This window comes from Scatophagus argus, chromosome 17 (assembly GCF_020382885.2).
Source record: "Scatophagus argus isolate fScaArg1 chromosome 17, fScaArg1.pri, whole genome shotgun sequence".
In the NCBI taxonomy this organism is placed as follows: Eukaryota; Metazoa; Chordata; class Actinopteri; family Scatophagidae; genus Scatophagus; species Scatophagus argus.
The window spans coordinates 15,856,882-15,870,670 of record NC_058509.1 but is presented as its reverse complement, the minus strand read 5'-3'; the positions used below and the strand labels follow the sequence as shown (position 1 = coordinate 15,870,670).

General features: G+C 42.4%; 1 protein-coding gene across 1 annotated transcript in view; it reads left to right on the top strand.

The window, feature by feature from the left end:
* Positions 1–1,346: 1,346 nt before the first annotated feature.
* trim71 (tripartite motif containing 71, E3 ubiquitin protein ligase) overlaps positions 1,347–13,789 on the top strand; it is a 31,111-nt gene continuing 18,668 nt past the window's right edge. The window contains exon 1 of the mRNA XM_046417497.1: positions 1,347–3,257. Coding sequence (XP_046273453.1) covers positions 2,523–3,257 — 735 coding nt within the window. The 5' untranslated portion in view covers positions 1,347–2,522. The remainder of the gene's footprint in view (positions 3,258–13,789) is intronic.

The window sequence follows — 13,789 nt, the reverse complement described above, 5'->3', positions numbered from 1 at the left end:
GTGTTTTCATTTGTATGCTTTTTTTTTTTTTAAGATGAGTTTTAAAGTGCTATCCTGTGCCTCAGCTCTCATCACTGTTTCAGAAGGAGGGAGGAAAGAGAAGAACCACAGAAGATCAATACCATTATATGTCCCAGGACTCTAACAAGTCCACAGACAACTGTTTACCCCACCATACTGTGTGTTGTCTGAGTAGCGCATCACAGAAATGATATCTCCATTAGGCTACAACTGAATGGTACAGTTTGTTTGTGTCAGGCCCCAGATGAGCTATGTTCTCATTCAGAGTTCAGGAGATCAGATGTATAGGCTACATAAAACAGAAAGATGTATAATTTGGTCAATATGCACAAACAATTTATCGGTTAATTAAACAAGTTTTTAAATGCTATATCTTCTCTGTGCACTCAGGTGAAAACTTATTGTCATTATCCAAAAAAAATATCACTGAGTGAACAACAAAATAAAGACTCATTTTAACATTACTCACAAGATAAAGAACCGTGATATCAATATCAATATGATGTCTCCTTTATTGCATATATCAGAATCAACTTTTTTTTTATTGGCAGTATATATATATTTTTACACACATACTACATACTGAATTTTACTACAGCATTTATCCCATCCTTAGTTGAACACACACATGCAACACCCGGCAAATTACATGCAGTGAAACACACACAGGAGCAGTGGGCAGCATCAAGCGCACGGGGAGCATATTGGGGGGTTAAGTGCCTTGCTCAAGGGCACATCAGCCAGCTAATGAAGGGGGGGGCATTTTTTTCGCATTAATCACTCCACCACACCCAAATTTTTCCTGCCCGTCGATTCCTGGTGGGGGAATCGAACTGGTGACCCTCCGATCACAAGCCGCTTCTCCAACCTCTAGGCCACGGCTGCATCTATACACATAGATGCCCTGAAAAAAACACACGATACAATGTAATACAGCTTTACTCTATGTGCACCAATCACTCGAGACCGCAACTTCCAAATATTGTGAGGCCTTATGGTTACTGTCCGGTAATGTCAGCAGCCATTAGCTAATCTCCACCAGTCCACTAAACCCTTTACAGGCTACCGTCTGAACATCAGTCACAGTTAGCCTGATGTGCTCTATATCCTCAGGGATTAGTAAATTGAATAAAATAAAGGCCTCTGGGTTTCATCCCATTTCATTTCCTTTAACTTTTCCAACTCTAATGTTAAAACAATTACATTCACCTTTAACTGGGGCAAAATTGTTTGCTCTCCTACTCATAGCCGTGAGCATTGCGCACGCGCACGACCACGCTCGAATCATTATCGGAAACGAGCGTTTGGTTCACACCCCCCTCGCCTCTCTCCTGCCAGGGCGGAAGTGGGTCCATTTTTTTCTCAGTCGGATAAGAGCGGCTCGAGGAGCTGCATCGCGAGCAACACGCGCCTACGAGTGCGCATACCTCATGTTTACGTTAACGTTAGTTCGTCCAGCGGCAAGCAACGGCAACAACAGCGAAGTAAGGCACGTAATCAAGGTCCATACGGTCGTTGGACCGAGCTTTTCCCGTTTGTAGGGCACCGTTTTCCACGCTGCTGGAGGAAAAACGCTGCGCATTCCTCTACGCAGCGACCCACAGAGATCAACCGACGGACTCAACGGGGAAGAAGAGCTGGAAGGGGCCTCTTCACCAGGTGGACCGGTGAAATCTCCCACAGAGGCTGTGACACAAGTCTTGTCTGATGTTTTGGCTTTTTTCGGGGGCTCTGTGTTTGGTTTTGATGCCCTAATGACCCAAGGCACTCTGTGAGATCGTTGCTTTGATGAATAATTTACAGTCTCGTTCTCCGAGGCTCGCGCTGAGACTACCAACCCTCCGCTGGCTGCGCCTGACGCCGTCTGATCGGGCCCCGATGGTTGACTAAAGAGAAACGCCACAACGACAACACGGGCCCGTATTGGAGAGCAGAAGAGAAAGCCAAATTATAAATTCTTTGATATTCGTATTGTTTTGTTGCGCAGAACCCCGTTGTCATGTTGCCGAGTCGGTGTGGAAGGAGAGACGGAGCCCCCAGTATTTCGACGCCGACCCAGCGTCACTCCAGTTTGGGGTTTATTTTATGAGCCCATCTTTCTGCACAGAGGCGCCAACATCGTCCATTGTCATCTTGTTGGTCTTATCTGAAAGAATGACGCGGATGACCCCCCCTCCTAAAAAGCCTTACACGACTGATTAGATCTTAACAGCCCAAGTATTTTTCTTTTTGTTATCTCAGAAACAGTCTTTCAATAACTGTTTTGAAGAACTGGCTACCTCCTTGTTTTTCATCAGGTCAGAGTTATATAATACAGAGAAAATCTGTAAGTCGATGAGTGCTGTTTTCACTGTTGAACTGACTTTAATACCTCATGAATCTACCTCAAATACAACTTTAGTTTCTACACAACGCAACGGACCGATGTGTCCCCAAATGAATACCTCAACCTTGGTGCTGTGCATATTGTAAACTTAGCCTGTGTTTCGGTAACGCCACAGATGGCTTCGTTTCCAGACTCTGACCTGCAGACTTGCCCGCTCTGTAAGGAGCTGTGTGGCTCCTCTGCTCCCATTTCCTCCAGCTCTTCTACCTCCTCATCTTCCTCACATACCTCATCCTCCTCCAGCCAGACCACAAGGAGGCTCCACGTCCTGCCCTGCCTCCATGCCTTCTGCAGGCAGTGCCTAGAAGGCCAGCGTAGTCCTGGTGATCCATTGAAGCTGCTGTGCCCCACCTGCGACCAGAAGGTGTCCATCTCTGAGGCTGGTGTGGATTCCCTGCCTTCCTCCAACTTCCTCTTCAGCAACTTGCTAGACGTGGTGGTGAGCTCTGAGGAGCAGATCCAGAACAAGAACGGCCACCACCATCGGGGAGGCTTAGGTGGAGGCTCCTCTGGTTTCCATCACCCTCATGGAGGCCTGCTGCACCCTCACCACCTGGGTGAGCCTCAGTGCAGCTCCTGCGATGAGGAGAACCCAGCCACCTCCCACTGCCTTGACTGCCAGGAGTATCTGTGCGACAACTGTGTGCGGGCACACCAGCGGGTGCGGCTGACGAAGGACCACTTCATTGAATGCCTGGGAGAGAACCTCCACCTGGGCCGGGTCAATGCCAACAGCAACTCGGGCCAGCCAGGGGTGTCGGTTTCCCTCGCGCAGTCCCTCCAGAACAACTTTGCCCTTCTGTCTCTGTTCCAGGATCGTATGAGCTTCTGCCAACACCATGACAGTGAGGTGAGTAGAGCATAAAAATACAACTTAAAGCACTGCACCTTGGAGACACAGCTCTGTGTCTTTTAATTCATATGAATAAATGGTTGTAGAAATGAAGGAATGCATGACATTTTTACAGTTCTGGGGACTGTGGGTATCTTAGTCTACCCTACTGGTCCTGTGGTTTTATAGTGTAATAACATCATTATTTACTGTCTGCATACACACAAACCTATAGTGTAATAGCATTATGTGTATCGTATAGAACCATACTGGGGGCCATATGGCCTTAGGTTCAAAGGGAGCTGAGTGGCTCTTCACCTAGTTCCCTGGAGACAAATAGGCACGTGTGCTGAGCTGGATTTATACACACACTCACACACACAGTGAGAGCTTGCATGCGCGCACACACTTATAAGCATAGACACATGCAGAGTCTGGTTAATCTGTACCACACCATCCATTCAGGGCAGAGAGGCCCCTGTACTAACTGCACACATGTTTCTATGACTGTTAGAAGTCCTATTCATGGATATATTATAGAGATCTAGCTTTTCTCTGATAATGGCAAAGACAAGTTTGAACCTTGGGCTCAAAATCTGATAGGGGAAGGCAAACTGCAAAGGAAACTGGCCTTTGTTGGATTAGTCATATGGTTAGGAAGCATAACAAACAGCACAGGGGGTGGGGGATGTCTTACGATGTCAGTTTTGTACCCCTTCTGGTTTTTGGTGAGGAGCCCAGAGAATTTCTCCCTGCTGCTGCTGGAGAATACCCGTCTTGGCCACAGGACCATGAATAAAAAATACTTTGTAGATAATCAAAAATGTCTGATCAAATGAGGTCTTTAAGTGTGGTCAGTCGGTCAGCAAATGTTTAGCACAGTAATTAGGTAGTATATTTACATGCACTTCAATTCATCAAATGGTGTACAACTACTGCAAAAGTTGAAGACATGTTAGCTTTCTCACATAACCAATTAACAGGTGTGGATGACACATTCTTTGGAGTTGTTACAGTTTTATGTGTAAAACTTACAACCTTTCCATCCGTGAGACACCATAAACCAACAGGATGCCATTAATCGATAACAAAACAAAAACAAAAATAAAAACACAAAGACTGTGCTGCCCACTGCGACATCATGACTCAGAACATGCCCAGTGGTGCATCCTGGGAAAGCTGAGAAAATTGTGTTGTGAAAATGTCCTAATTAACCTGGTCAGATAGAGTTGATACAGCTGAAGAATGTATGATGGTAAAATGTTTAGTTCCAGTCGATATTGTAATTGGTCATTCATAGTAACATATTTTTAATAAATAGCAGGAGAGAGAAAAGTTATATTCAAAATAAATTCATTAAATTCAGCCACTTTTTTCTTTTAACATTGTAAGATTATAGAATTATTTTTATTGTTGAAATTGTTTGGTGCCGAAATTTGTGTTGCAGTGACAGTAATTACACAAACAGCGCCGACACCATAAGCTGCGCCATACTCCTGTTTGCTGTAGCCCACTCTGTTGCTGTGTTGCTCTGCCCTCCAGCTGTGTATCAGCGGTGGATATCGCTATCAGTTATTGGCCAGGCCTGTGGTGATGGCTAACTGTTGTGATTCTCTTGTGAAACAGAGGCAAGTTGCCGTTTCCTACTCCGCTCAACTACACAGTTGTTGAGGTGAAAAAAATCTGAAGTGAGACCTGAAGCTTAAATTTTTTTTTTTTTCTCGTTACATACCTGTTGGGCCAGGTGAGTTGCTAGATTTGCTAGCTCGAGGTAACATTTTACAGTTTTTAGCTTTTAGGCTTAACAAACACATACGAAGGCACTTCTGTTCTCATAAAACATTTGTTGAAGAGATTTTTGAAAAATATTTAAGTCGTGCATTGTTTACACACATTTGTTAGCTTGCTGTCATCTTCTTTTCCACCGTTGCAGGTTCATTGCTAAGCATCGCCCACAAGCTCTGTGGATCCTTGTGCATGATACAATCAAAACATGAGCCCGCTCAGAAATACCACATGTTTAAGTATTGAGGATACTAAATACAATAAATTATTATTATTAATGGGTAATTTATGCTGTTGACTACTGATAATGAAATTATTGTTGATAAATAGAGCTGATAATGCAAAGCCAAATTGCTTTCTTTGAATCAAAAAGAGGAGCATCTACACAATCTGATACAGTGGCAGTATGCTTTTTTTCTAATGCATTAGAAAAAAAGCATACTGCGTGGCTCTATAAAGGTGCATTAGAAAAAAAGCATACAGTGGCAGTATGCTTTTTTCTAATGCACCTTTGTAGAGCCACGCAGTGTATAGACTAGACATACTGCCATCAGTCTTTCAGAGGGAGACATCTCGACTGTAGTTTGAGTTAGATACTCCACAAGAGTTCAAAGGTGAGGGAAAAAGTCTGAGTATTAGCACAATAAATCCTATTAGCCTGTGGAATATTAAATCATGTATCTTTGCTCACTACATCTTAGCCTTTTGTATCCCTGGGCATGTGGAAACTACAGGATATGAGCTTCTTTTTAAAATTAAAATGATTGGTTAGCTTATCAGTATCGGCCATGACAAGCGGTGATTATTAGTTATCAGTATTGGTGTGGGAAAAAAAAATATTTTGCATTCCTGTTAAGCACTCAATGCCAAAGACACAACCTGGTGGCTTGTGCTGCTACTTTAAATCTGTATGTGTATAGGGATCAAGTTATATTACATTTTTGAGTCTGTGCCTGTACAACAGAGAATACAGTGAACCAGTGGCAAAGTGGAGAGTTTGAAAAAGAAGCAGATGGTTGTTTCGTTTATTGGTGAAGTGGAGTTCACAGTTACTTGATGTGCTGAATGTTAATAAAAATGCATGGACATCAATGAATTAGTAATTCTGTCGGCAGCTTTCAAAACATTAATTAAGCGCCTAGTCACAAAGGCCCAGTTCAGATTTCCGATTAATTTTTTCCCCCATGACCTCCGGCCCCTACACACCCCCCATGCCTTGCCAGTAAATAGGTGGGTTCAGTTTTCCAGTAAGGGCTTCATTTCCCTGTAATGCCTCACTCACTCACAGTGCTCCAGCCCTGGGGGAGGGAATGACACAGGAGAAGGGTAGTCTTTCTTTACCTACTGAGCAGGCAGAGTCATTGTCCGTCACCCAGCTCCACATCTATCCTACATTAAAATGGTTTCTCCTATAAACAACCTCTATAAAAAAACAGTATTTGCCTTTTTAAGATAGGTAATGTGGCAATTGTCTTAATCTCTGTTATCTTCCTGTTCTGTTAATCCCTACTTTTCTTATTCGATACAAATTTACTTAATGTTCAAGTTTCCATATCTTATTATGTGATAGCGTTAGCCTTAAGGGGCCAGTACACTACATTAGAATTGCCTGTCAGCACTTCTGTTCATGATTGGCCAGCTGTGTGGAGGTGAGAAAGAAATCAGGCTCACAGAATTCCATTTCTAACTCTCTCTTTTTTTTTTCTTCAATTTGTTACACTGGCGATGAATCCAGAAGAGACTGTCGGAAAATATGCAGCACTATGACCATATTTAAACAATGTGCTATCTCCAACCTCTAAACTACTACAACAATCATAAACACATTTGAATTGCATTGTGGTCAACCTTTGCGACTAGGCGCTTCTGAGTATACCTCAGCCATTACCACCTGATGGTTTCAAGAGTTGAACTTGTCTGTTCCTCAAATTTTAGTGCATCCTGACCAATTAAACTTGTTGTTTTAGCCTAATAGTTTATATTATCTCAAGCAGCTTGTGTGTGTGTGTCCCTCTGCAGTCTTACAAAAAAAATTCCTTATTCCACAGAGAATGGTGATGTCAGCAGTTTACCAGTAACATCAGTTAATCACCAATTAGCCAATTAATGCATTATGTCAAGCTAATGGTTCATTTGCGTACACAGACACATACACACATGCCCTAGTTAGCCAAGCCCTTGGCTCCACTAAGCTAGTGGTGTGATGTAAAAAAAATTAAGTGCATGAAACAGTGCTCTTTCCTGCAGTCAAATGTGATGCTGCTCTTCAGATTATTGGTAACCCTATGTAGCACCATAACTCTCCTTTTACATAGCAGCAGCTGTCAATATGGCCAGACTTATAGTGATTTGGACCTCTTTTAATGCTTTTTCTATGCCAAGCTGATGGCTGTTTTGTTATTGACGGATATTCTGAGACACGAGGCGTAGTTCACAGTGTGGTTTCACACAATACCAAATGATATTTTACCAATTTTCTGTGAATCTTACGACCAAATAATGACCAGCATCATAATTTGGTGTCATTGCTCAGCAACACATGGATGTGCCCTGCCTATTTTAATTGACTGCCCTGTAGTTCCAGCTGGGAAATATGTGTGAATAGCAAGTTTGTCCCATTCAGCAAGCTCTCTTCTCTTTTTTTGTATAATAAATACATAAACAAATTTGAAATATCACAATCATATGAACACAAAGACAATAGCCACCTCTAACGTTCCTCTGTCCGAAAAGGCGACAAAAAGCCCAGCGTTTACTGCTCACTGCTGATGGTGTGTGCTTAGTGTTAGCTGGGTTAGCTGTTGAACAGGTTAGCAACAACAGACTTGTCCAACTCGTATATCCATCCTATACACGGCAGACATTCCAACCCAAAACTGACTTGCCTTTTTGGTTGTGCTATTTGACCTGCTCACTAATACCTGTTCCAGTATTCCAGGATTCCACCTAGCCTTCTGGAAGGCTAATGAGGACAAGGGCAGAGTTATTAATTTCACACACTTCAGCTGAAGATCATTTGGTAATAGAACCAGAAATAGTAGAAGATAAGCCTCCTTGGATAGCAACGGGAGCCGACTACCCTCGGATAAGAATGTATGGGGTATGTGCACACATGAGTGAATATGTTGGCCTACTTAAACATGAATGTCAGTTGTTACTCATCAGAAGCACTGGCCCTCAGAGGGTCCCACGTTGTGTGTGAAATAGAAAATTGGATTACATCAAAGGACTGCCCTCTGCTTGCTGTGATGTCATCCTCCAGTGTTGAAATACATATGCAGTGCCAACAGAAAGACACCTAATGATATGATAATCCTGTAAAATGTCACTCTGTGCTTTAGATTAAATTGTTGTCACCATGACGACACCCCTGGTCTCTCAGCGGCACACAAATGGTCTTTATATGCTAGTGGGAGGGGTGGGTTTACTGAGGGAAGCTGGGAGCAGGCAGAAAGTGGTGCTGGGCCATGAATGCCTGCAGTGCATTGTGTTTATAAGGATGAGGTGAAGTTGAACTAATCAGCTTGACGGCCTACCAATGCTCTTGTATCTCCTCAGGGGCCATTTGTGTCATCTTTAAAGTAAGGAAGACAGTGGGATGTTCACTTGCAGTGGGAGGTCTAAGCACTTTATTGTAGTTTGTCACACATTTCTGCCTTTCTTTGTTGAACTTTACTGCTTCATTATGCAGGTCTGTAGAGAAGACTATCACTTAAAACATATGCTGGGTTGGCTTTGTGATCACCAGTTTTACTCCCCCTCTCTGGAGCTCGCTTGCAGAGAATGTTTGTAAGGAAACCTAACCCAACACAGACGCTGATACAAGGCCAGAGGAATTCCTGTAACTTGAGTTTATACCTCCTGGGTTCTCTTTCCCCTTCTCTCTCTCTCTCTCTCTCTCTCATGCACACACACACACACACACACACACTCTGGGTATTTCCTCTGCCGACTCCTGCCTTTCTCATCAGCTCTCCCTGTCTGCTCTGTGTCAGTGACAATGGACATTATGAATGCAGAAAATCTCCTCAACATGATTTAGCAGCTGTTGCTGTTGAGGGGCGAGTGATTACATTTCATCACTCCTGGAAGTATCCGTGTGAGTGTGTGGCAGCAGAGCTTTCCTGTCTAAGAGCATCTCCCATCTGTAGCTAGTTATCCTCTGAATAGGATTTTAGTGTGTGTGTATGTGTTTCCACACAGCCAGTTGGATTATATGAAGTTAGACTTCCAGAGTTTTAATGTGCAACATGTGCCCAGTAATTAGAGAGCATTCCCTGTTTCCTGTGTGTTGTGAATGTGTTTCATGTAGGGTAAGGGGGAATGTGTATGTGTGTGTGTGTCCTAGCTTTGATGTCCATTTGAGGACTTTGGGCCATATAAATTTAATGGATAGAAAGGAAGGCATTTATCACGTTCTCTTTGGCAACAGGATTTAAATCCCAGTCAAAAGCCGAAAGCTGCCACTTTCCTACTCAGTGGCTGGGCACCAATTGGGTTATAATTGGCCATTATTTGACCTCACTTGGTGGGATTATGCTGTTAACACACTTAATGTTAAAGCTCTCCACCCTATTTGAGGGATGCTGCTCAGCTTCCAGCCATGATTTGTCCCACTTTAAGCATTTTGTTTAATAGTAGGCCAAGACTAAACCAGTTTGTTTGCAGTGTTGATAAGCAGTTAGCACACTGCTTTGAACTGTCAAGTCATGATGGCATTAAAGCACCACACCTGTGTGCTTTATTGAAAAAAATCTAGACTGGATTATCTCGTACTTATGATGTATTAATTGAAAGGTTAAGTAATTATTGTTTCACTCTGTGGGTGTCCCTGGTCCTCACTGATTCCTTTCTTCACTTCAAGGATTAGCAGTTCTGGAGTTTGTGACTTGGGTTTCTTAATATAAGGGAAATGCTGCTTGTGACAGGCTTTTGCTTAAGTTGATATGTTGGCCTGCTCGTGTTACTAGGCCACTTTCTGTAAAGGCCATTCTCCTTATGCTGCCAAGTTGGTACGCCAGCCATTTACACGTGTCTGTGTGACAAACAAGTGATGAATGTATGCGAATGTAGCAAATTATTGACCTGTTTTAAGACCAAACCTTGCTTGGGGTTAAGTTTTGCTGACAAAAATGAACAGTCAAGACAACAAGGAGAGCTTTATGTTAATGCTAGAAGAGGGGGGGGGTCTTGTTGTCAGCAATGTGGCCCTAAAGTAAAATCATGATGTTTAGAACTGCCAGTGTCACTCTGGAGCTAACTGACATGGAGCTGACGGCAGTGTCACTTTTCTTTCAGGCATGCTTGTCGTTACTGTGTGTAATGATTTGATGCCATTACGCCCACGAGTTGTAATAATACCACTATCATGGTGTTATTTTTTTCATCTTATATCAGAATCAGAATCAGAATTCCTTTATTAATCCCTGGAGGGAAATTCTTGTTTTTCCAGACATTGCACATGCAGTAAATATATAAAAGTTATAAAAATTGGTGCTGGTATTGTGAATTATATGATATGACAAAACTTAAAAAATCAAAAAAATCTTAAAACCATCTCTCGCCCTCTCAGTCCCTTTGCTCTCCTTTTTTCCTTTCCTTTTTTTTTTTTTGCTGCTGAAGTATTAAGCACACAACAACCAGTCACATGCGCGCTGGGTAAGTAGACCAGCTGACAGTGAATTGTTTTCTTTCTCTGCCGTGGGGCCGTCCAATCAGGTCGCCGGCTTACAGCCACCGCCCCCCCATGTTGTATCTGGCAGAGTTTCAAAACATCAGCAGGCATGTCCGTGTGCATGTTGTGCTGGTGGCAATGAGCCAAAAGAGGTTGTCACGAGAGGGCGGGGCGGCAGGGGAGGAGGAAGGAAAATAGATGAGTAGCGGAGAAAAAGAGTGTTGGATTGAACAGAGAGGGGAGGGGAAAGTTGATGTGTGAGCAAGATATGGAGGGTGTTTAGAAAAGATGAGTGTAGGTGCCTGGGAGTTCCACAAAGGAGGCTCGTACAGCAGATGGTATTCCTGGGATTGCTGGCATTATCTGCCCTGAACATCCCAGACTGGTTTAGGGCTGGAGCCTTCTCCCTGGCCTTTCAAAAGTCAAGTAACTTTGCTGAACTTTTGCTCTTCCTCAGTTCTCAAAACCAACTACAACCGCTGCAGAGTGTTCAGGGGAAGATGTTTGGTTTCACATGAGGATGTTTTCTTCTTTCCACAGATGAGGAAATAGTTTTGTGTGTTTTGATTGATGTGTTGGAGCGGGGGCGTTTGACTTATATGTTGGTCGCCAAGTCTCTCAAATGCTCAGCAGTCTTCCCTTTTTGGTCCCATAAATTTCAGCATTATTTGTGATGCAGCTCTTTTGACCTGAGGTCCTGTTGAAGGCTTAAAACATCTGTCTGTTATATTTTTCCCTCAAGGGAAAAAATCGTATTTCCTGATTTAAAAATTGTTTCTGTCCATTAAAAATGAATTGTATGCTCAAAAGAGAGCATTTTACCTTTATCATATTATGATTTCAAAAATATTGGAATTGTTTGTCGTACAACAACGTTCATCAAAGAAAAACCAGCGGTCTAGAAGTGTGTAATTTCAGTGTTGACTCTTTCGAGCAGGATTTTTCCTTCTCTCCAGAGGAACCACCTTTCTTAAATGTCTTGGTCTCAAGCTGCTAAACACAGGCTCTAAGAATGTCCTGCAGTGTGTTTGTGTCCATACCTTTCTGACCTTTCTTGTTTTTGTCCTTTGACACGCAGTTTAAGAAAGCGCATTAAGACCTGAAGCGTGTTTTTGAGTCATGCTCTGATGAACGTCCTTCAACAGAAATTGATTTTGTTCATCTGGGTTAAAATCTTTTTCCTAACAGTTTCTTGACAGATCAGATCTTGGTCACCTGAGCCCCTGCACACTGCTGCTGAAAAAATAAAACCCCAAAGAAAACAAGCTGATGCTTTTCCTGCTTACTTGGCTAGCTTGCTTACTTGAATGGCTTAATAATGGTACTCTCTTCCCAAAGTGGCATATTTAATAAATTTCAGTTCCGTATATGAAATGCGTAGAATTGCACTGTTGTACACATTGCTGTTATTTATGGAGACAACAGAACTCTTATCTGCTGCAGACACAGACCTTGTAAACCATGTTGGAGCCAGTGGTGAACTGTGGTTGTTCCCAAGGCTTTCCAAAAGACTTTTTCAGAAACTGAAAAGCAACAGACAAGACTTTTCTTGGTCATGATGTAACTTGCATTGGTGCATCGCAGTGAAGAATGGATCACCCCGAGATGAAAGCTGTGGCCAAAAACAAACCTCACCCGTGATCATCTGCATTGTGGGAGTGTCTTAGACAGTGACCCAACAATGTGGTGCTCTGTAAGATCTGCAAATTGTAAAGGGTACAATAAGCATTTCAAAATCCTTTGTCAACACAGGACCGACAGCAAACCAGCACCACCGTCCGTCTGGTTTAGTTTTTGTCCACACCCAGGTGTGATATATTAGAGTCACCAGCACATGGAATGTGTTATCTTAATCCCATGTTTGTAGTAGTCACTTAAAATGGATTTTCTAAATGTTTCTTCATTCCCCCCCACCCCTGTTCATTTTCAAGTGAAATAATTAAATATTAGTTGTTTGTTTTATAAGAGCTTCAAATAACATATATAAATGTTCATATTATAGATAATATATTTCCACATTTATTTTGGTTAATTGTTCTAATGATCATGATAGAAAAGAAGATAGATAAATAGGTTGCTGAATTAATCAACAAAATAATAATAATTAGCATTCTCAGTTTTGCATGAGGTCCAGTTGTAGATTGAGTTTCAAGTTATGCAAGCCATGAATTTGAATAGCATTTCAAAACATATTCTGTAGTACATGTGAAATACATTTTTCTTGCATGTGACAGCGGAGTTATCGAGTAAGATGGCATTTGGACATAACCTTTGCGGATGTCTTGAGTGCCTCACTGTCAGTTAAAGTGGTCGAGGTCTTTGAGAGAACGTGCCCTCACTGTTCGCAGAGCAGCCCTGGTTTTTCTGGCACCAAAGTGTGACATTACATGGCCTTTGTCCCCTCCCCCCACTCGGCTGTGCATGTAGGCAGTGAGTGCTGCATGGAGTGATTTTACTGGCTAGCTGAGCTTGTGCCCTCTCCCCCAGTTCCCAGTACCTACTATGGAAGGGAGGGAGGGAGGGAGGGAAGCAGGCAGACCTTACTGTTGCCTGAGCTCAGGCTCATAGCCATCATGCTGTTATTCTAACATTGTTTTCCCCTCAGGATTTCAGTATTTTGTTTTTGTCAAGATTGTGGTGTGACACTGTCATACAAATTAGCTGGTTAATTAATAGGTTACCATTCATGTTCTTTGTAGTTGATAATTACCAGTGAAATGATTGTGCTAGATTGTCTTTTTCATCATTTATTAACAATTCTGCTATGGTAACCCGTTAAGACTGGATGTAAGAGTTGCCTGTATTAAGTAGAGATAAATTACTAGAGTTACTGGAGTACATGACGGGTACATTTTCAGTGCTTGGCTTGCGGATACCCTTAGTGTATTCATCAATGTTAGCCTGTTTTTGAAAGTGTGTCTTCAACCAACAGTAATTTTCTATATTGATTTATTAATTTGTCAGTGGTAATGTTTTAGTTTTCTGTAGAATGTAAGAAAATGTAATTACCTTACATAGTTTCCCAGTCCCAAAGCTGATGTTTTCAAATTGCTTTGGACCAGCATTCAAAACCTAAAGATATTCACTTCAC